At 38.5% G+C, this 22935-nt stretch overlaps 1 protein-coding gene across 5 annotated transcripts in view; it reads left to right on the forward strand.

Moving 5' to 3' along the window:
* The window catches only part of UTRN (utrophin), a 541342-nt gene that overhangs the window by 138646 nt on the left and 379761 nt on the right, over nt 1-22935 (forward strand). For all 5 annotated transcript variants that reach the window (XM_075203650.1, XM_075203649.1, XM_075203651.1 and 2 more), the window contains 10 exons: nt 580-753; nt 1465-1620; nt 3609-3779; nt 9786-9965; nt 11968-12096; nt 12251-12421; nt 17513-17668; nt 18513-18644; nt 19196-19348; nt 19795-19968. In XM_075203650.1, the coding sequence (XP_075059751.1) occupies nt 580-753; nt 1465-1620; nt 3609-3779; nt 9786-9965; nt 11968-12096; nt 12251-12421; nt 17513-17668; nt 18513-18644; nt 19196-19348; nt 19795-19968 (1596 nt within the window). The remainder of the gene's footprint in view (nt 1-579; nt 754-1464; nt 1621-3608; nt 3780-9785; nt 9966-11967; nt 12097-12250; nt 12422-17512; nt 17669-18512; nt 18645-19195; nt 19349-19794; nt 19969-22935) is intronic.

The following is a 22935-nucleotide window of genomic DNA, read 5'->3' on the forward strand; positions in this document are numbered from 1 at the left end:
TCAGAGTTCCATGACCGGTGAGCGACCCAGTGCTTTATGTGGTCATGGAACCACTTTATCACTTGTTACAGCCTGTTATTTCACAGTCAAGTGTGTATTATCCCATATGTTCTTGACCAGTAGTAATGTCAGAGTTATGTCAGAGGGTGATAAAGATAACAGCTGTCTATACAAGTATTCATGCCACTCATCTTTGTCAACTACTGACTATAACCATGTATGATATAGACATATAACAGTTCAAGGTAGAGTAGCGTTAACCTCGAGGTCATAGTCTTTGTAATCTTATCTTTAATGGCTGTTGTTTTAAATGTCAGCAAGTTCATTGAAGATACAACTGCATCCCAATCTTGCAAAATGTATATGTATTTAATCTATTGTTTTAAAATCACAGTTTGTGTTTGTATATATATATATATATATATATATGTATATCTATCTACATGTGTGTGTGTCTCAGGTTGCCTTACTATATGTGTTTTACTAGTGTGTTCCACTTTATCACCTTAACTGGGTTGCAAAATGATGATGAGCTTAAGAGAATAAGGAGAGATATATGCAAATATTTTATTTATACAGAGGAAGCTGCGAGAGGTGTCTACAAAGTTCCAGCTTTTCCAAAAGCCTGCTAATTTTGAACAAAGGATGCTGGACTGCAAACGTGTCTTAGATGGGGTGTCAAGTGAGCTTGGTGTTCTTGATGTTAAGGATATTGATCCGGATGTCATACAGAAACACATGGATGGATGCATGGTAAGCTCTTTTCCTAGGGCACTCAGTGGATCTAATAGGTCAAGTACCAATATCAATAGTGATGGCTGCACTAATGGGTTACAGGTCATACAGTGTTTCTTACACTTGATGGTAGCATTAAATACATTATCCACAGTCAATGACCTTAAACTTACCGACATACAAGCTTGAGGTCCTTGAAATTTAGGTTTGAGCTAAAGTGGCACAGGGCACTGAATACAAGAACAAGTTGTCCTCCACCAAACACATATGCTGTCACTACAGCAAGAGCAATAGGAATTTTTCCCAAATTGCAGGCCACATCCAGGATACTCCTATAATTTTTTCTTAAATTCTGCGGTTAAGCGGTATCTTAATTTTTTCATAATATTACTTTGTAAAGTATTATTAACCAAAAGAGTGATTCACCCATTGTGCCTGCCTGACCCACCAGTATGTACTATGTAATAGCAATGCCACTACACTTGTTTTTAAAAGGGTTATTTTCCATGTAATTAAATCAGACACACTGAGAAAGACCATTCACGACACATCAAGTCTTAAATGTGTCAGAAACAGAACATAATGTAAAGTCTGTTCTGATACACCCACAAGCAAAACTTATTTTTGTGCTGGGTTTTTAAAAGGTTGCTCCAGTGTAATCTCTCTGAACTAACCAGTTGTCAACGTGTTTTATGTTGCTTAAGATTACGTAACGTACTTCTCTTTCAGAAACTGTACAAGACCCTGAGTGAAGTGAAGTTGGAGGTTGAGACTGTTATTAAGACAGGAAGGCAAATTGTTCAGAAACAACAGACTGATCATCCAAAGCATATGGACGAGCAACTAACAGCCTTAAAACTTCTGTACAATGATCTCGGTGCCCAGGTAAGTCCATGTTCCTATGTAATTTTCTCTTTTAAAAGGTCGGTGTGCAGATAATAAAAAGAAAGGGAATTAGACTGTAATGAGTTAGTAAAGAAAACAGAAAGGACAAAGAAAATTAATATGTTTGTTAGTAGACACCAAAGTGGACACTGTATTGTGAGGGTAATCAGTGTTTTCACTATTGTTCTTAGTATGTGCAAGCAGGGCTGGAGTTATAGAGGGAGGATAGTTGTAGGATAAAGGGGTGATAGTTCGGAGGTAAGGAGCAACAAAGGAAAATGTTTGTCTTCATCCTAGTGTTGGGAGTGTCCATGCTCATGTGCTTGTTTTATCCATCTTTTAATGCATGTGATTCTTACAGGTATGTTAACTTTCATTTGTACATTTTTAAAACTGTATAATGACAACTATACACCTTTCTTCAAGTGTCTAATGAACTCCCCTTTATCCTGTATGTGTGCTACCATCTTTGACCCAATTCAAGAACATGTAATGACCTTTATGCTTTATAATATTTGAGCTCTTACAAAATATACTCAGGCTATGTTCTGAATTCATACTAGATTAGATACTCTTGCTATTTCATCTTACTGCAAACTAAAATTTTGGAAAATTTGAGTTAAATTAAGTTTTCTATTTAATTCAGATAAGCATTTCTGATCCCTTTGCTTAATTCTTTCAGTGTAAGAGTTAGCAGTTTAGTCAAGTAGACAGAGCAGTCCAGGATCATGGCCTCAAAGCCAGAACTAAATAGAGAACAGTCTTAGGCTAGGTACACACTACAGAAATTTTCTCCCGATGGTTTATCTGTAACAATTTTACCAGCAACTGATTAGGAAAAAAAAAAGTCCCGATCAGCGTGCCGATTCATGTGTACACACTATACACGTTTTACAAGATTTACCTTCAGATCTGTGCTCTTCATCTGTCATAACCATAGGCTGAATCATGACTCTGTAAACTCTGTAGAGATCGTGACCGTGAGTGCATACACACTGCCGGATTGGAACAACATTGTTCCTTTGCTGAACGAAATTCTTAATCAGTTTGAACAACAATTTCATGTGCTTTGGAATGATAATCGTTCATCGTTCCTGGGTACACACTACTGTGATATCAGGTCAATCAGTCGTTTCTCGTCTGACTGATCGATAGTTGGCTGAAAACACTGTGTAGTGTGTACCTAGCCTTAAGCAATTTACCCTCCAATGGAAAAGATTGAAATTCACAGGTCAGACTGACAATTACAAGTATTATTTTTGTGTTTTCATTTTTTTTTGTCTTTATTGGTCCATTAAGCCTCTAAATGAATGAATTGGGTATGGATTGATATATCTGAATGATGTAATAATCAAACAATATTCGTCGACGCTCTTGATTTCTCCATTCAACAAGCTGACAATTTGCCTCTTTCACTATCCATCAAACAATATACAGCCCTTTAAATCTTTGCCCATCGATCTGTTTGTGTTTTCTGTCATTCCCCTCACAGACTAAATGCTGTACTATTTTTCAGGCTAGTATCCTTGAAACATCGAAACATGTCAGTAACATTTCTGAATCAATGACCAATCTCTGAATGACCATGTAGTGCAGTTTCACCCTGGGTATTGAAGCATTGAGGCTACATTTCAGATACAATGAAGTGTCTATATTACCTGTGGATTCTCCACATGATCAGATCTGCTAATGACAATTGCAGACAGTTTGAGTTTAAACTAAGTGACTGGCTGACATACACACAGTCAGAACACCTGTGGAAGTTTTGTTTTAAAAACCAGGAGACTGACTTTCTATAGGTTCTTTTGCAGCTGTTGTGGGGTAAATGGATTTTGTCTGATTATGCAGAAAAATTGTATAAGGGTAAAAATAAGTAGCATATGAATAAGTGACTTGTAGTGATTAGTCCCTGCATTGCCATTTGTATAAAGTAGGAATTTAGCATGTGGTATGCTGCTATTTTAATGTTCTCTAAATTACTTCTGTAGGTAACAGAGGGGAAGCAAGACCTGGAACGTGCTACTATTTTAGCTGTGAAGCTGAAGAAAGAATCAGCCTCTCTGTCTGAATGGCTTAGTGCTACCGAGTCTGAGCTCATTCTGAAATCCACAGCTGACAGTCTGCACACAGATCTGGATGCTGAAGTTGCCTGGGCTAAAGTAAGTACTATGTGTTTGTTTATCTGATAATCTGAATGAAGCTGGCCGCACACACTGCAGTCCTCCTGCTTGGACTGAGAGTTAAATGCCATTCTATCATGCGCTTCCAACTGCATTTAACATGTCTGACACATGCCATATTGATCCTAGAATAAATAACTGGTTTTATGGTTGTTTTGGGCAATGAGTGACTAATTGGCAATATCTCCTGCTTTATCTCATAGTGTCTGGCCAGCATGGACCTCTTTGTTCAATGTTTTTGAAATCACAGGGATGGTTTGTGTCTGAGAATAGTGTGGGTAAGAGAACTGATTGGGAAGGCTAAAAGGATTGTAGGGAGGAGATCATGTGATATGTGGGCTTGTAAGGACATGTTTTGGGTTAATGAAATTTTTGTTGTGATTTGCAAAATCACACAACACACAGCTATATAGGTGTACACATACCCAGGTAATTCATTGTGAAAAAATTGTGAGTTGGTTGGGGCCCTTCATACGGATCAGAGTCCATGGATCTTGCAGCGCTGGTGAGGACAGTGTCAGCAGGCTGTGTGCACCTACATTTCACACTGACAACCTCATCAGAGGCTCCCTCCCTTCTGCTAGGGAATCTAATGGTGCTATCAGTAAACAATTATGGTGATGCAGTCTAGTGGAGTGGTAATGGTCCCAGTGCAGATAAGTGTCACCGGACGCCTGCCAATCTTGCACAGGTCTAGCATGTGACCACTCCATAAGTGTTGGTGGAAGTGCCCGCACACCCCATTGTTAGTGCAACTTCCTAGTTTGAGTCATTTGCGACACCTCGCCTTGGTAGTGTAATACAACAAAACTAGCTACAACCGTTGGCAGGAGCATCCCTGTTAACCTGGGACAGAGGAAGTGCCAAATGAACTGTTTCAGAAGGCAAAGGGTGTATATTGATTGTTTAACAGGCATCTGACTTTTCCTAGGGGTTACCACTCACATTTAGTGACGATGAAGCTGTGGAAACAGCAGAAGAGAGGAGATCCTACATTTAAGCAGCCACAACTACAGGAACACTCTCAATCAGGCTAGCACTGCCAAAGCTGTATATGTTGCAAAGATAGGGCAGGATCTATGCCCATCAATGCATCAAGTTATATAATAGATAATGCTTGAAATACTATGTAAATTGATTTGTTATCACTAGCAAGAACTATGAGGAAGTCTCGGCATTGTTTCAGAGTCTCGAGGAGGTTTCGCCACTCCCTGCTGAAACTGTTGTTCTCCAATCTGGGGCTATGGGTAGCAGCAAAGGGTGTTGGTGCTTCAGCTACCTGGACTATTTTTCAGCTAAGACAGCTAAATAGACTTAAAATGCAAACACCACTTAACTACAAGAAACATGAAAATCCCTAAATTTTAACTTTGAAACAGTCTCCCAAACTGTAACTCTGTTTTATGTTACCTGCTTCTGCCATAGATGTCTGGCCCAGCATTGGTATAGGTGTAGAAATAGAAAAATTCTAATTTCGACACAATTAAAAAATGTTGATGCTGAATTTAAGCAAATCCACATTAGTGCTGAAATTGGAGAAAAGGAAAAGCAAAATTTCTCCTCATTTAAAAATTAAATTGTAGGGGGAAGTGTTTACAAGTGTTCACAATTTGTACTTAAATATCATTAATTTTATTTTCCATTCAGTTGTGCTACATAACTTAAAATTTTATTGAGCAGCTTAGAATAGTAAATTGACTGCTTGCTAATAAAACATTATGATATCCTCAAATTGCCAACATTTATTAGTGTCCACTAAATCTCTAAAGTGCTACTAGCAGAAATATATATTGCAAAGCTTTATAATTTATTTTGTCTTTTGTAACATTTTGATGGCCAAACTGTTGGTGGGATAGAGCCATAGATTCATTCTGCAATAAATTAATAAAAATAGTGTATGTTCAACAGAAATGTTAACTGTATCTTGAAAGCAAGAGTTCATTTTCACTCCTTTAAAGAAGTTTAACCTCGAGTTTAAAAAGTAAAAAAAATATACCAAGCACTTATCTACTTTGGTTAGTTAGTTTGATACGTAAGTCCCGATAGTGAGCTTTGTTTTAAATGGGCAGCAAGACAGAGGAGATGGAAGTGCATTGTGGGCATTAGACCCATTCGGAAGCATTGTAGATCCAGTGAACAGAGAGTTGCAGGTTAACACTTTTTATTTTAACTCTTTATATTCCACATTTTTAGTTGTGTTTAGCAATATCGCTTATGTCATAGGTGTCAGCCATGCTACAAGTTTGCTGAAATACCATTGCAATCATGGGAACAAAGATATATGGCTTGCAGCTCCTGAATAATATCAATTTTTAATAACATAAAATGTAAAATAATAATGCCACAAAGGTATCTATTATTTGGCATGGTTCGGGCATTCCAGATAAGGTTATTATTTGGAGAACAATGCTGAAAATATTTTAAAATGACATTTAAAAATTACACCAATGTTTCTCTTTATGGGCATTCTTTTACCCTCCATATTAAACTGTTTTGTGGTGCTCCTCACAGTGTCCACAGGAGTAGGCAATTGATGATCATGTCTGTGTGTATGACTTTTTCTCTGTAACAGTGAAAATGTCATACACAGTAAACAGATTTAAAGAAGAACTTGTATTTACAAATTGAAAGTGAAATAAGCAGGTAGCCTGAGCATATGTTAGTTGATATAAGCACATGCTCACACAACTGTTTTTGTCCTTCTTGGTAGCTACAATGTAGGTAGAATTAGAGAACATGTTGATAAAACATTATTCTTCTGAGTTTTGAAGTAATGGCAGAATGTTTTGAAAGTGAGCATTTGGAAGTCCTATTTGTTTTTTCTCTTAAGTGTTTTATACTGATTATTTTTGTTTACAAGACATTAAACATAAATAATTTTTAGTTCATACTTTTTGTGACAAGTTTTACTATGATCAGTTATATTGTGTACCTTGATGCTCTGGCAGGGACGTGATAAATTGTGTTGCACACTATGGGGGAGATCTCCTGCCAGCAACATATCACTGACTGATTCTGGAAAGAATTAGTTATCATTTATTTTATTTCCTCTGTCAAACAGGAGTCTGTACTGGGTTGTGTGACTTAGTGAGATATGTAAAACGCTAGGGTACTAACTTTACAGGGGGTGAAATATACTTCGTATGTGTGTACAATAGCTTTAATCTCAGTGCACAGAAGAGGAAAATAGTCACAATCTGCGGGTATAGAAGGAAAATAGTTAGTATTGCACTTGTCTTACCGTGTTCTGTTATGGATATTTTATGAACAGTATGTATGGCCTTGTACCAGCAAGTATCCAATTCATAAATATTATTATTATTGTTGTTATTGTTATTATTATTACATTTTATTATTACTGTAGCTCAAACATATTGCCTAGCACTTTACAGTGGATGCTTAATCATTCACATCAGTCCCTGGCCCAGTGGCACTTAGGGGGGTATTCAATTGTTCCTCCGGGCGCCGCCGGAACAAGCGCGTTAAAACTATTACCGTTTATACGGTAATTACTCGCTGAATTTCATCTCGCAGCTCAGTGAAATTCAGCAAGTAAACTACCGTATTAACGGTTTTTACGCGCAAGTTTACCGTATAAACGGTAATAGTTTTAACGCGCTCGTTCCGGCGGCGCCCGAAGGAACAATTGAATACCCCCCTTAGAGTCTAAATTCTCTACCACACAAACACACACACAAGGGTCAGTCTCATCCTATCAAATAATAAAAAAACAAAGTGGACAGTGGGAGGAAACCAAAGCACCAGGAAGGAACCCATGTGAGCACTGTAAGAACATGCAAACTCCACACAGTTAGTGCCCTGGTTAGAATCACATACAGCTATCCTCATGTATTGATGACCTAATTAAGCTCTCTGGAGACAATTTTGAAAAGCCTATAACATTTACCTCGACTACAGAAACATTCATATGAGTGAATGCTGACTATTTTATATACTGAGCATACAGTTTAAAAATGAAAGCTAACATTTGTCGGTTTGTTCGCAGTCCACTGAGTTAATAAATAAGTCTCGCTGTTGCTGTCTTAAACATCTACGTTTTGCTTTATTCTACAAACTCCGTTAATATGCCTATTCTATCCTCAAAGAAAGTGTACACAGCTTGCCACTGCATCAGCATTAATTGGGTTGAGATTTCTTTCTAAGTTATGAGTACACAGCAAAAACAAATTGTGCCTGACTTATTAAATGACTTAATTATAAATCACTTGTGGCTTAGCTGCACCAGGATGCAAATGACTCTTGGATAATGAATCTTTAATCGCTTCAAATTGCAAATTGCATGCTGCATAAATTCCAGTGATGGATATTTACTGAAGTAGTTTATATTAATGTTTTTATTTACTTTACAAATGAAGTTGTTTATTGGATATTCTGATATTTTTCAACTACAAATAGTGGACAAAAGCACCCAGTATAAAGTTACTTATAGGGCACTGAACACCTGGATGTATGCGGTATGGTATTTAGTAACATCTGCAATTGTGCAGAAGGGATGCAGCAGTATCATTACACAAGAAAGTCCCTGCACTGGTGTCTGGTTGATGATGATGGAAACACAGGTGTCTTTCAACAATATCTCCATTGGGTTCATATCCTGCGACTGAAAAAAACATTATATATGTGTCATCAGTGTCATGCCCATCAAACCATTGGGCGACCACACATGATTGGGGCTTTGTTATCTTGGAAAGGAAGGCTGCAACAGGGAATGAAGATGATTACTGAGTACCATTAAGTTGCGTTTAGCATTGACCTTTCTAATGGGAAGACTGCACCCAAATCATGCTAGGAAAATTCACTGCACAACATTAAAAAACTTGCAGGTTCCCTTCACTCTTGGAAACAAACATTCAGGGTTGTAGAGTACATTGGTTTGACGCCGCACGTGCTGTCATCAATTTGTCGAGAACATCATTCAGTTGATCTTCACTTTCCTCCGCTGCTCAGCAGTCAGTTGCCTGTGCTTTTTGCACCACTGAACCTGCAATGTGCATCGCCAGGAGTGTTTTAAGCACTGCAAACTGACTATGGTATCCTGCTATGTGGAGCTCCTGACGGATAGCATTATATATTAAACCTTCTCCCCATGCCACACGTTGAAATTTGCAGTCAATTGATCTGCAGTTGCTCACATGTTTTGACTGGTACTTCGATTTGATGCACAGACATCAAGGTCCTGCAGTAGTTCTGACATTTGTTCCCTTTTGCTGATGATGTTTCCCTACAAGTTGAGCTGTCTAATCCCTGAAGCATCTGCCAAATGTTCCCCAACAATCATCTCTAATTCAAAGTCACTATTTTTATATACTGTATAACCGCGACCATGTTGGAATGTTATTGGCTTAATCTACACATGAGCCGCACCTGTGTAGAAGCCCTTGTTTTTAATATGCTCACTCGACTCAGGGAGGTCATGCCGCACAACAGTGCAGTGCGCACTCCCTCCTTCCTCAGTGTGGCTTTTTGGAAGGTTGGAGGGACGCAAATGCAGCCCTCCAAGAAGACATGGGTGCTAGAAATTACTAGATACATGATAGCTAGAATTTGATTGGTTGCTATGGACAAAACCTCCGCTTTTCCCTTTTAGAAGGTTTGATAAATCTACCCCATTATATTTTGAAGAATTTGTTTTCAGTAGAGATCACTTTGAATGATAATGACTGAGCCACGTTAATGGAGATTTCACATGACTTTATACAGCATCACTAGTAGTCTTTTGTGTTTCAGGGTCTTAAAAGTTCTAAATGTTATGGTAGTACAATTTTGCAAAGACTGGTGTGCAAAGTTAGTGTACTGCTCAATTGCCCTCATTTATTAACTTAGAAACTGAAAAATAAAAATGTACACTAAACAATAGATTTGTAGAATGTCCTGTAGTAATACGCAATGTATTAAATAAAAAAAAGAGAGGGAGTTTCAAGGGCTTGTCAGCTGCTCTGAATAATCTGGCCTCTCCTTTTGTAGAATGTACTGAAAGAGCTGGAGAGGAGAAAAGCTGATTTGAACAGCGTGACGGAGAGCAGCGCAGCTTTACAGTGCTTGGTGGAGGGAAGCGAGAACATCCTGGAAGAGAAGCTCTGTGTCCTCAATGCCGGCTGGAGCAGAGTCCGCACTTGGACAGAAGATTGGTGCAATACCCTTTTGGTAAGTGCACACCAACATTGCAACATGATAGATGTAGTCCAATTATATAATGCATAATGATATGTAATCAGTTTCACTATATGTTTTTGCTATTATTGCAAAATCTTATTTCTCAACATATAAGGCATATTGTATCATTATTTCACATTGATTCAACTATTGCTATGGCCAAGGCATTGGCAAGCTCTGGATCTTCAGTCCTCTAACTCTCACAATAAGTGAAGCACATGACCTGTCCGCCAACAGTTAAAGGGCCACAACAGCTGCCTTAATCACAACTTAACAAATAAACAGATACAACATTACACAGAAAGGTAATAACATTTTACAGTCACAAAACATCCTTAAATAAGAAATTTGCATAAAGTAACAGCAATTTAGTCTAAGCATATAGCAGAAACAGGATTATTATAGGCCCCTTACATAGGCTAGCTCAGAGGGATTTCTGATGTCTGTACCATCATTTCAACCAATATTGACGAATGTGCTATGCAGAGAGCTAGTGTTATTTGTCGACCTTTCTAGGACAGGATATATTTATAATACACAAGTGACATATAAATTTATTTTAAATAAAAACGATGAGAAGATAGGAGAGTCAACTCATACAAGCAACTTGCTTTGTTTTAAACTTAAATTTATGTATTATAAGAAATGCTCATACACTTTCCTGAATGAAAAGGATAGTAGAAGTAATGTAGGAGTTTTGTGGCATGTATAAAAGCACTCAACCTGTGGCCTTGTGTTTTTCTATGATCATAGACTTCCAAGATAGCGTTTAATATCCTTATATATTTCTGTAGGTGCTACTAAATGTCCATTTTAATGTTTCTGTGTTGTGTGAGACAAGCTTGTATAGAATGCATATATACACAATGTGGATATTTTGATGAAAGGTAAAGACGGAAGCTGTATGAAAGCCGGTATGGTTTCTCTATAATTTGCTTTCAGAATAGTATAATGCAAGTCTATTAGTAACTGCAAGACTTATTTCTACATGTCCTGTAGGTCTTATAGCGGAAACACTCATGTTCATGTGTGGCTATTAATCATCATCATAATTTATTTATTTAGCGTCACTAATTCCGCAGCGCTGTACAGAGCACTCACTTACCTCAGTCCCTGTCCCAATAAAGCTTACAGTCTAAATTCCCTAACATATACACACACACACACACACACACACACACACAGACTAGGGTCAATTTCATAGCCAATTAACCTACTGGTATGTTTTTTGGATTATGGGAGGAAACCAGAGCACCCGGAGGAAACCAACGCAAACACTTGGAGAACATACAAACTCCACACAGATAAGGCCATGGCCGGGAATCAAACTCATGACCCCAGTGCTGTGAGGCAGAAGTGCTAACCACTAAGCCACCGTGCATAAATAATTTTTAAAAAAAGCAACATTTCTCTTTTTTTACCACAAGCAGCATAAATTATTCTAATGTGTTAGTGTTATGTTTGGTTTTTCAGGTTTGATCACATATGAGGAGAGGTGAAATAGCACAATTAAATCATGCTTTTTATATCCAGGCTTACACTCAGAATTTTTTTTCATGACAATAACAATAAACTCAGTAACAATAGGATAATGTCGCTCTTCTTTTTGACTCAACTGTAATCGGTTTTATGAGAGGTTGTATTATAAGCTGTTTATCACTCAAATAGAAGCAAATTATGTTGTTACATTTATGAGTCTAAGCACTCACTCTCCTTCATGTTAAATGAACCTTTGAATGTAATAACGAAAAACCTAAGTTCAGAGGATCAAAGCAATTAAATGATGGAAAACAGTTTGTCTATGTTGGCCCTTGGCATATAATGAATTGCAGACTTGTTGTTAGAACATACAAACGGTCTTTCCTGTTATTTGTATCTGCAACGCAACACAGTTCTCTTGTGTCAGTGCTTGGTGCCAGCTCTCTAAATTGATGCTCATTAGCAGCCATTCACTTGAATGTTTTCAGCCAATGACCCGTCTCTGTTTTGTTAGAATCACCAGAGTCAGATGGAGATTTTCGATGAGAATGTGGCTCACATAAGCACTTGGCTCTACCAAGCGGAAGCCCTTCTAGATGAGATTGAGAAAAAGCCTGCTAGCAAGAAAGATGAAACTGTGAAGGTAATGTTTCACTACACACTGACACACTGCTTTAAAAACCTTGTGACCCATGAACTAATTTCTCACCTTAAACATTCACAGCTGGTGATGATAACTGACTTGTATGCAATTTAAAAAACTTTCTGATATGAGATTTATGGTTATTTGATTCTAGCGCCTGATGTCAGAGCTGGATGATGTTAGTCTCAGAGTAGATAATGTTCGTGACCAGGCCTTAATTCTCATGAGCAGCCGCGGTAACTCTTGTCGTGAACTGGTAGAACCAAAGCTGGCTGAACTTACACGCAACTTTGAGAAGGTCTCTCAGCACATAAAAGCTGCTAAGGTAAGATTTCTAGTCACTGTTAATGGCTAATTGGGACAATATATACCTATCTTTGTATTTATAATATTTATGTTCAAGATGCAACTGCTTAATGTAATTTCAAACATATTTCAGTTTTAGTCCCAATTAAAGGCTTGATTTGTTGGCATTACCGTAGCATGAGATTATACAGGGACATTTAATGATTTTTTGTGGAATTGTTTCTTTTGTTTGCTGTGTTGCAAGTCAACACGGAACTATCTTTCTGGTAATCCAGTTTCACGACACGTCTGCAATTTCTTTCAGTTAATTTTGACAGGCTGACGCTTCGCCTCTTCCTCTTCTCTGTTATGGTACCCACCTCTGCTGTATATATACAAGAAGTAGAGATTCTTTTCGTTTAATTTTTCTTTAATGAGGAATAAAATCAAGTAGTAACAAAATATACAAAACGTTGCTATAATAACAATATTCATCAACTACATAATCCAAAAGGTATAATGCACCCTAGTAGGGAGATGCTAACTCCTGCCAGCTTTGTTGCATTCTGCTTGTCCCCTAGACAGGGATAGTATGATGTTTGCATCAAACAGGGATTTACATGTATGTAATTCCTTAAATTGAAGACACCGCAGCCAAGTCACAATGTACTCAGTGTGGCGATCTGCCCTTGTCAGTGAAATATCATTAATATGCATGCAAAAGTCTAGCCTTGTCAACCACTCTTTTATGCTTGGGAGAGAGGGGAACTTTCAGTGGATTACCACTGTCACATCGTTGTTTAGATGTTTGAGCAAATATTTTTTTGTCAGGATTCCTAGAATGAACACCACTGAGAGTAATGTAAATAAAATGAAGTGGTTTATTTAAACAAGGAACATACAGTTAATCTGAAATGTAGCATATGAATTGGCAGATAACACCACTACTCGATTGCCAGACAGAGCTGAGAAGCTTGTGAGCTGGAGAACAGGCAGGTGAGATGATCAGGGAGTCAGTCAGGATTAGAACACAGGAGTTTCTCAAAAAGAGCAGCAATAGCAAAGACACTTGATGAACTGGCTCAGATTGCTGGAAAGGCAGTCTCCTAAAGGCAAGACACAGGTGATTGGGATCCAGGAGTAATGATGAAAGCTTAACCCCTTGCTAGCTGGATCAGACAAAGGCATTGCAGCCTCTAGAAAGGAGATACTGAACTGCAGCCAGAGGCAGATCGTGACATTTTTTGAATCTAGATATAAAAGTACTTGGCAGGTTGAGAAGCCAGAATTCCAGACCACCTGGGATATCCCCTCCAAAGTGTCACAGTTGTCTATCTTTCTTGATCCAATTTGGGGCTCTTGGGTGTTGCTGAAGCAGGAGTGTAGCAGAAACTGGAGGCCTTGATAAACCCTCTGCTCATCTGAAGTGCACTGAGTAGCACTAACAGGATAGGAGTCTAGAACCGCAGTCTGCGCCAGAGTACAGAACTAGAATATGCCAAAGCAGCATTCTAGAACTGTTCATGATAACTCAACCCTGGCACCTGTAACCACGCACATGAACCTGGAACCCACTATTAGGAATTCATAATGTGTAACACACGGAAAAGGAATGAGGTGGAAATGGAGACAGGAACTCAGAACTGTGGTATGGAGAGCTCACAGCTGGGAGACAGTCACGGGCCTGGAACACTTGTAGAGATACACAGAGTTGGAAATGAGCCCTAGAGACTCAACCAGCAGCAGCTACAGAACTGGTGGTAGCAGCAAATGCCCAAGCACTGCAATATACGCACTAGATAATGTAAATTTCTTGCTGGGGTAAACACTCTTGATAAATGCAGAATTTTTGCAGGAAAATGAGCAGTTTGGAATTGCAGGGTACTTGCAGAGAGATGATCAATTAACAATGCAGGGTATTTGTAGAGAGATGATCACTTGGTAATGCAGAATATTTGCAGAAAGATTTGCACTTTTAAAATGCAGGATACTTGTAGAAAGATGATCACTTGGTAATAAAGGGTATTGAGGTACAGTACTGGAAAGATCTGGATGGAGACTGGAGCCAAGAACTATCCTCAGGAGAGAAAGTGTGTTGTTCTGCAATGAGCAGATATCCGTAGCAGGTTTAAATAGGGTGTTCCTAATACCTATTGGTTGCACAGATCATGTGATCACAACTGCTGAACTCTGGTTGGGCTGGCTGAACCAAGATGGTCGATCCCATGCAGCAGAACAAACAGTGAGTTTTTGTTTACAAATGAAATGGTGCTCAAGACTGCCACAGGAGACCAGGAGAGACACGGATAGCTGTGATATGACAGTGGCGGACATGGTATGTGTGACACAAAGGTCTTGGCTGCAAACTACCAGAGTTTCCACCTGACTGGAGGGATCTTGGGGCACTATATTTGAAGTGGAACCACACCTCCAACAGGATCCAGAAACACTCAGATATATTTTGCACAACCGTCTGGGACATCTGTACCACCTGGAGAATACCTTGAACTGCGCCTCCAGATCTAAGAGGCTAGTAAAGTTGGCTAACATGCACTGAAAGATTTTGGCCCATTTGAGTTTTCCTCCACTAATCCCTTCAGATCCCTTTGCCACAATTTTGCACATGTCAGAATTAAGCAAGTTAGGAGAAACAGCTGCAAAGAAATGCATTTTTTTTTTTTTACCTTAGCCTAGCAGTGGATGATGGGGCCGATCATAGGGTGAGATGACCAACAAATCTTAGAGAGCCATGGCACAATATTTGTCAGAGTCCTCCAGGCCTGTTCCTCAGTTGTTCCCTATTGCTAACCTAACAAAATCTGTAAATCTACAAGGGATTTTGGGCAGATATCAATGTAAGAGATATACAACTTTTGGGATAGTGTTCATTTTGATAATGTTTATCCACCCTAGACATGAGGAGTTGCGAGAACGCTGGCTCAGCAAAGAGCTTGGAGATAGTAACTAGAGAAATTTCTTTTGTTAGCACCACCTCTAAATATTTAAAGGAGGTAGTGTATCAGGCAAAGGGGATGCTTATTGAATGCTGTTTGCCATTGAAGAAACTCTATTCTAAAGATATTTCTAATATTTAATTATAACTTGAAGCTGTGTCTGAAAACCTAAATCTATGAAAGGAGAACTATAATCTACAACTTTAATTTATCTACTTTAAACTAGTACAAATAAAGTCGTACCAATATACTCAGTCCTCAACACTCAGTCTAACTTCTTGCAGTATTCTCCAGGCAACGGAGCCTGGGTATTTTTAAAGTGAGCAGGACTGACTCAAGGTGTCCAATCAGCTGCTTTCAGCATCTCAAAAACTAGGTTGGTGCAAAGATTCTTGTTTAATTTTACATTGAGCTTTAGGCCAGGTAGCTCAAACCGAAGGACAAGCCAATGTTCATCATATTACCCAAGTCTCCACTCTAATGCGGTCTCTTATAGTACTACCCACCTTATACATTTCCAGGACAATGAGATACTAACCTTGGACCCAGTCCTAAGTGCAGAAACTTTACACTTGTTAGGAAAAAAAAATCAGCATTTTCTTTAGGTTTGAGAAAGGTAATATTAGTGTACAATGCAGTAGCTTCAGTTTTTTTAACTGGTTGGAGAATATAAATCTGCAGGTGGAAGGATCACCTGTGATTGATTTCACTTATTTGTTTAACCTTGCACCTCTTAACCAACCTCTTCGATTGGGCATTTTGTACTGGTGGAGAAAGGGAAAAAAATCTTTTACATTTTGCTAACCTTATGCAGTGGTGCACACAGGGGAGGTTTCTGGGTCTCCAGAAACCCCCCCCCCTCCGCTAACTAAGTGCCAGCCATAGCGGCACTGTACTATACAGCAGCCGCGGCGCTGTCAAAGAAGCGTCCGTGGCGTTGCTGTATTGTATACCGCACCGCCGCGGACGCTTCTTTGACAGTGTCGCGGCTGCTGTATAGTACAGTGCTCGCTACCGAAACTAAGCTGCTGCGCGGGCGCATGCAGCAGCAGCTCTCTTGCGTGTTTTGGGGTTTTTTGGGGGTGTTTTGGGTCAGGGGGGGAAACCCCCCCCCCTGACAATCCTGCGTGCGCCCCTGTTATGATTTGTTAATATAGTGCTATTAATCACCTTTTGGGCAAGATTTACTAACCTGCGGGTTTGAAAAAATGGAGATGTTGCCTATAGCAACCAATCAGATTTTAGCTATCATTTATTTAGTACATTTTTCAAAATGACAGCTAGAATCTGTTTGGTTACTATAGGCAACATCTCCCCTTTTTCAAACCCGCAGTTTAGTAAATATACCGCTTTGTGTGTTGTAAAGTTGTCAGTAGCCTATAGTTGTCATCTTTTCCTGAGAGCATCTGAACAGAAGCGGCTAGCTGGTGCTACTGATCGTCATCGTTGTGTTTTGTTGCACCAGCCCTCTAGCACCTGAAACAGATACACATTGTGGCAGGTGTATCTGTGTCTGCAAACAAATCTACCTCAGTTGCAGTTATGTGAACACACTATTACTGTACTCAGTCTACACTCTCCCACCCTTTGCCTCGCCTATTCCACCTCTCAAGTCATAAGGAGTCGCAGGTGTAAAATACAACCAAATCTGCATACGGACATTTTATTTTGGTTGCCATGCGATGGAAATGTGAATGTCATGCTAATAATACAGACACGTCCTTCTCTATATGAGGCCCTAGATGTTTAGCTGCTGTGCATGACCCAAGCACTTATTTACACTAAGATAGAAAGATGCAACATTGTCCTAATTCATCAGAAGGTCCCAGTTTTTCTTTAAACTGATGTTCCTGCCTGTGAAAAGTACCCGTTTTAACCAACAATCAGAAATGTATCAACATATGTTTTCAGTAAAAAAGTTATTTTTTTACTTTAACACCTTTAATTCAGCTTACTTGTGTACAGTCTTCTGTAGCTGTCTAATGTGAAACAAGTGACATACTAATTTGCTACTGGCTTTGTGTTAGATTTAGAACATGCAGGGTTGATCAGGGCTAGTAAATTAAATGTATTTTATTGGCAGCCTTAGGCGGTGCCCTCGTGGAATGTTCTGTATGCTAAGATGAATGAGCAGTTGCTTTATACTGGTCTTGTGTCTAAATGTGTGTCCTGTTCAGATGCATGTTAGTCAGGATCCTCTGGCACAGAGTTCAGCGGAAGAGCCTGTTAAGACTGAGCCCAGTGCTGCAGAGGTGGAAGGCTTTGAGTCGGAACTGTTTATTATCCAGAAGGTCCTGGAGAAGCATTTACAGTTTCCTGCAGAAGGAGAAAAGGTGGGTAAGAGGACAGGGACAGGTCAATGTATGACAGCAAAGTAATAACACATGTATAGAGCAAATATCTGTTCTTTGAAATCACTATTTTTTTTTGTACATAATACAAAGTTACCAACTGAAGGTCTGATCAACAGCTTATATAAATTATTTATATTAGTATGAGTTAACTGTTTATGTCTTGTTATTAATAAGAAATATATTAGAAGTCACTGATGGTACATCAAAGTTGTGTTCCTTGTTTAGACCTTATTTATTTAGAGTAGTTGCAGCTATTTTTGTTGTCTTTTCAAACTTTTAGATTCTTGCCTCACTTTGCAATACAATTGCTGAAGTGTTCAGATTGGGCTTCTAATACTTATTCATTGCATACACTGAATACTGAATTCAATGACTTGACCAATAACCAGCATACAATTCACACGTCTATTTATATAGTAATGCCATCTATTATTATGCTAAGCAAAACATTTTGAAATATTTGATTGAGGGATCTCTTTGTTAATGCTTGTAATGTCCCAAAAGACTAAACTAAATTGAGTTAAACTCCTGGGGAGCTGTATGATATTGGTCTATAAACAGATACATTATTTCGATTGGACAAAATTTGTGGTGCTGTAATGAATAGATGGACACATCGCCTCTCTAGCTAGCAGCTGGGAATTTGAGTGTTGGCAAAAGCTTCATTGTATCATGTTACTGCTGATATCTAGTTAAGATTTGTGTATACTGGACAATTGTCTCTCAGCTGTACCACATCTTCTGCAAGTTTATATTCCCAGTAATAAGTAACATGAGAAACAACATTCAGATCATTCATATGACTTTCATTTACCTTAATAAGATTGATGAGGCTCATATTGAAGACGTTCTGCAGAGAGGAGAGCAGCTCCTGCAGCAGCCAATGGACAATATCCAGAGAGAGAAACTACGCCTGGAACTGCTGCTGTTACAGACCAGATACAACAGTGTCAAGGTTGGGATAAACCCTTTACACACATTACGCTGTCTCTATCATGGTATATGGCACATAAATGTATCCAGGGACATTGGTTGGGAACCAATGTCCTAAGTCATAACCTGCCGTTTCCACAACAATAGTCCCCACATATGCCACAGGGAAATGTTTTCACTTTAAGCTTATGAAAACAGTTAGTTAGTGGGGTTCTAGGCCTTGTGTCTTCACTATTTTTGTTGAACTGCAACTTCCATGATGTCAAACTGAGCAGTAGCTGTCGGTCAATCATGGTAGTTGGCGTTTTACAGAAGATGAATGCAGACCCCTCTTTCATATCATACGCATTTCAATGTTTTTTTTAAAAATCTGTTGCTGTCTTAAACATTGTTGCTTCTTAGTGGTGTTTATAATTTGGCTGCATTGTCTCTTCATTATCTTACTTCAGATTAATTGTCTTACCTTCGGTTCTCTGCATGTCTTATTTTGTTGCCATGATTTTAATGTTTTACATCAAATGTATTTTTATAAGTGTATTTCACTGCCTGTACCAATATGTGTGTGTTATTTAGGAACTGCGATCTGTAAGGAGAAATCAAGAGCTGAAACTTTCTACAGTGTGTACACAGAATGAGCAGCAGGAAGAATGTATCTTTAGTTGGATGAATGAGACAGAACATCCTCTATCTGGTTTCCAGGAGGCAGAGGATGACAAGAAACTTCAGGTTGGTTGGACTGTAATGACTGGTAGATGAATTTCTTTTGCTGTGCTGTCATAGAGACACATGGGCTAATTACGTATGGCTTCTGTGTGTCCCGATTTTTCCCAGAACAGTCAGGATTTTTGTCATAAAATTCAGTTTACTGATGACACTGGATTATCATAATTAATACAAAGAAATGCTTCTATTATAATGTCGTTGGATTTGGCAAGTCTCATGGCACATGCATTTTTCTACCTCATAATTATGTGAGACATACCATACCCCCAATCCATATGGACTTTTTATGTCATTTTAAGACATAGTGTCTTCTTATTGTTGCTTGATCTCCAGTTTTTCCAATGAAAGTACTGCAGACTCTCTATTTATTATCTCTTTGGTAACTAAGCTTGTCTGTTTTTTACTTGAGAACCTAGGATATTAATTAGACTGTTTATGTCTCTTCTCAGGAGCTACTTAACGAAGTGGAGGAACATAAAGAGGAATTCATCGCTCTGCAGAAAAAGACCAATGTTTTCCAGCAGGGTTCACCAGTAGAGGTTGATAGTGGCAAGTTGAACCAACGCTGGGAGGAGATTGAGAAGCAATTCGCCATGTACCTTGGATCTCAACATCACAGTCTGGTACGTATAATGTGGGTCACCTTCCCTTGATATTATATCTTTGCTGTAAAATTGTCTCTACTTTTAGAACCTAGGTAAAAAAGGTAATTTAAAAGAAGTTAAAAAGGAATGCTCACTTTAGGACGTGTGTTCTTGGCACTTTTACATATTTGTGTGGTGTGTTTCCCAGCCTAATCTGATACAAAATCTAATCAACAATATATTAATGTAGTCTAATCACAAGATGGACCATGAATGATGCTTGCTGTATATATCTGGGTTGCTAAAACTGCAGTCTCTATCATTAAAGCATTAATACAGGTTTTTCAAGCGGAGATCACTATGTACTAAACTCAAAAATAGGCAACACACCTGTTTGTTTCTTTGTTTTTTTTTAAAGGGTTTGTATTTGCATTGTTGTACCAATAAAAGCAAACAAATATTATAATGTAACCCTTACATTATCATTAATTTGCCCTTCCCCCTCAGATACTGGAGCAACTAGTTAAATATAAGTGAACAGTGAAAACTGTCAATAGCATAAAGCCAAATACAACAAACATCAAACCTCGGGGCTATCAAATGTTACCAGACCAGAAAACCTTGCTTAGAATTTAGCCATAGGGGTATATTTACTAAACTCGGGGTTTTAAAAAGTGGAGATGTTGCCTATAGCAACCAATAAGATTCTAGTTATCATTTATTTAGTACATTCTAAAAAATGTCAGCTAGAATCTGATTGGTTGTTATAGGCTACATCTCCACTTTCTCAAACCCGCTGTTTAGGAAATATACCCCATAGAGTCTGCACTCTGGCTTAAATCTGTCCAGACAACCTCTAAAGTATGATAATATATAACTTGGGAGGCCATTATTGATGCATTCCTTCCAAAAAGATGCTGATGGTGAGCACTTGCATAAAATAAAATTAAGGTAAGAGAATAATTTTGTTATTTTGAAGGAATCGATAATCCCCATACTGATAGTAGCTCATAAAACTATTATTCCTAGCAAAAGAAAACAGTTTTCAGGCAGGTCCAGAACATGTGTACACATGATCATATTCTACAAATATAGGCTGTTGCGCAGAAATCCCATTTATGGAGATGTGATGGTGTAACATATTTTATAAACTTGTACTGTTTAAATGCATATTTGAAGCTGAAGACACACAAGAGTAAGGGGTTTGTCAACTCCCACAGTCATCTGCCACTTCCTGACATGGCTTTTAAACAGGCTAGATAAGTAGAGAGAGCATATGAATTTGTGAGAACCTTTGACAGATTGGGTATGTACATTAAGTTCTCCAAATGTTATTGTTCTAGCTGAGAGATGTAGAGAAGTAAAGTGTGCCCTTAATGCCATGACTTTATTGTAAAATCCTAAACATTATTTTTTTTTTTTTTAGCATTATAAGTAAAAAGGTTAGTACCATCAATTAATATATGTAAAGAGTTGAGGTTAAACCCAGGAACACGAAATGTTAGAATTTGTTTTTCCAGGGTTTTAAAGTATGAGTCGTGCACATTATTATTAGGGATGTGCACCGGCGACTTTTGAGGTCTCGTGTTTTGTGTTTTGGATCCGGATTTTCGTTATTTTTGAGGTTCGGATTTGTCTCGCAAAACACTTGACGAAAGGTCTCGGTTCGGATTTAAGGTATTGGATTCGGATTTTTTTTGAAAAAAACATAAAAAGTTTAAAAATCAAGTTTTTGGGCTTATTTTCACTCCTAGGCTATTATTAACCTCAATAACATTCAATAACAAGCATTTCCACTAATTTACAGTGTATTCTGAACACCTCACAATATAGTTATTAGTCCAAAACGTTGCAAAAAGGTATCTTTCTGGACTGCGTAGAGGAGTGGGTCACCACAATATCTTAAAAACCCTGAACTTTTATGATTCGCACCAATAATTGTACCTGGACTGCGTAGAGGAGTGGGTCACCACAATATATTAAAAACCCTGAACTTTTATGAATTGCACCAATAAATGTACCTGGACTGCGTAGAGGAGTGGGTCACCACAATATATTAAAAACCCTGAACTTTTATGAATCGCACCAATAAATGTACCTGGACTGCGTAGAGGAGTGGGTCACCACAATATATATAATAAGAAAACCATCAACTTGTTTGATTCGCACCAATAAATGTACCTGGACTGCGTAGAGGAGTGGGTCACCACAATATATTAAAAACCCTGAACTTTTATGAATCGCACCAATAAATGTACCTGGACTGCGTAGAGGAGTGGGTCACCACAATATCTTAAAAACCCTGAACTTTTATGAATCGCACCAATAAATGTACCTGGACTGCGTAGAGGAGTGGGTCACCACAATATATTAAAAACCCTGAACTTTTATGAATCGCACCAATAAATGTACCTGGACTGCGTAGAGGAGTGGGTCACCACAATATATTAAAAACCCTGAACTTTTATGAATCGCACCAATAAATGTACCTGGACTGCGTAGAGGAGTGGGTCACCACAATATCTTAAAAACCCTGAACTTTTATGAATCGCACCAATAAATGTACCTGGACTGCGTAGAGGAGTGGGTCACCACAATATATTAAAAACCCTGAACTTTTATGAATCGCACCAATAAATGTACCTGGACTGCGTAGAGGAGTGGGTCACCACAATATATTAAAAACCCTGAACTTTTATGAATCGCACCAATAAATGTACCTGGACTGCGTAGAGGAGTGGGTCACCACAATATATTAAAAACCCTGAACTTTTATGAATCGCACCAATAAATGTACCTGGACTGCGTAGAGGAGTGGGCACTGGGCACCACAATAAAATATATAAAAAACCTTCAACAGGTCTGCATTACACTACACATACGGCTGCTCCTCCATCCTCTCCATCATATACATGTTGGAGTTTTAGCGTGTGACAACCTCTTGTTTTTGATAATGTCAGTGCATTTTGAATATTTTTCAATTTGCCCCACACCACTGAATGTACT

Source organism: Mixophyes fleayi, chromosome 3, assembly GCF_038048845.1.
Source record: "Mixophyes fleayi isolate aMixFle1 chromosome 3, aMixFle1.hap1, whole genome shotgun sequence".
In the NCBI taxonomy this organism is placed as follows: Eukaryota; Metazoa; Chordata; class Amphibia; order Anura; family Limnodynastidae; genus Mixophyes; species Mixophyes fleayi.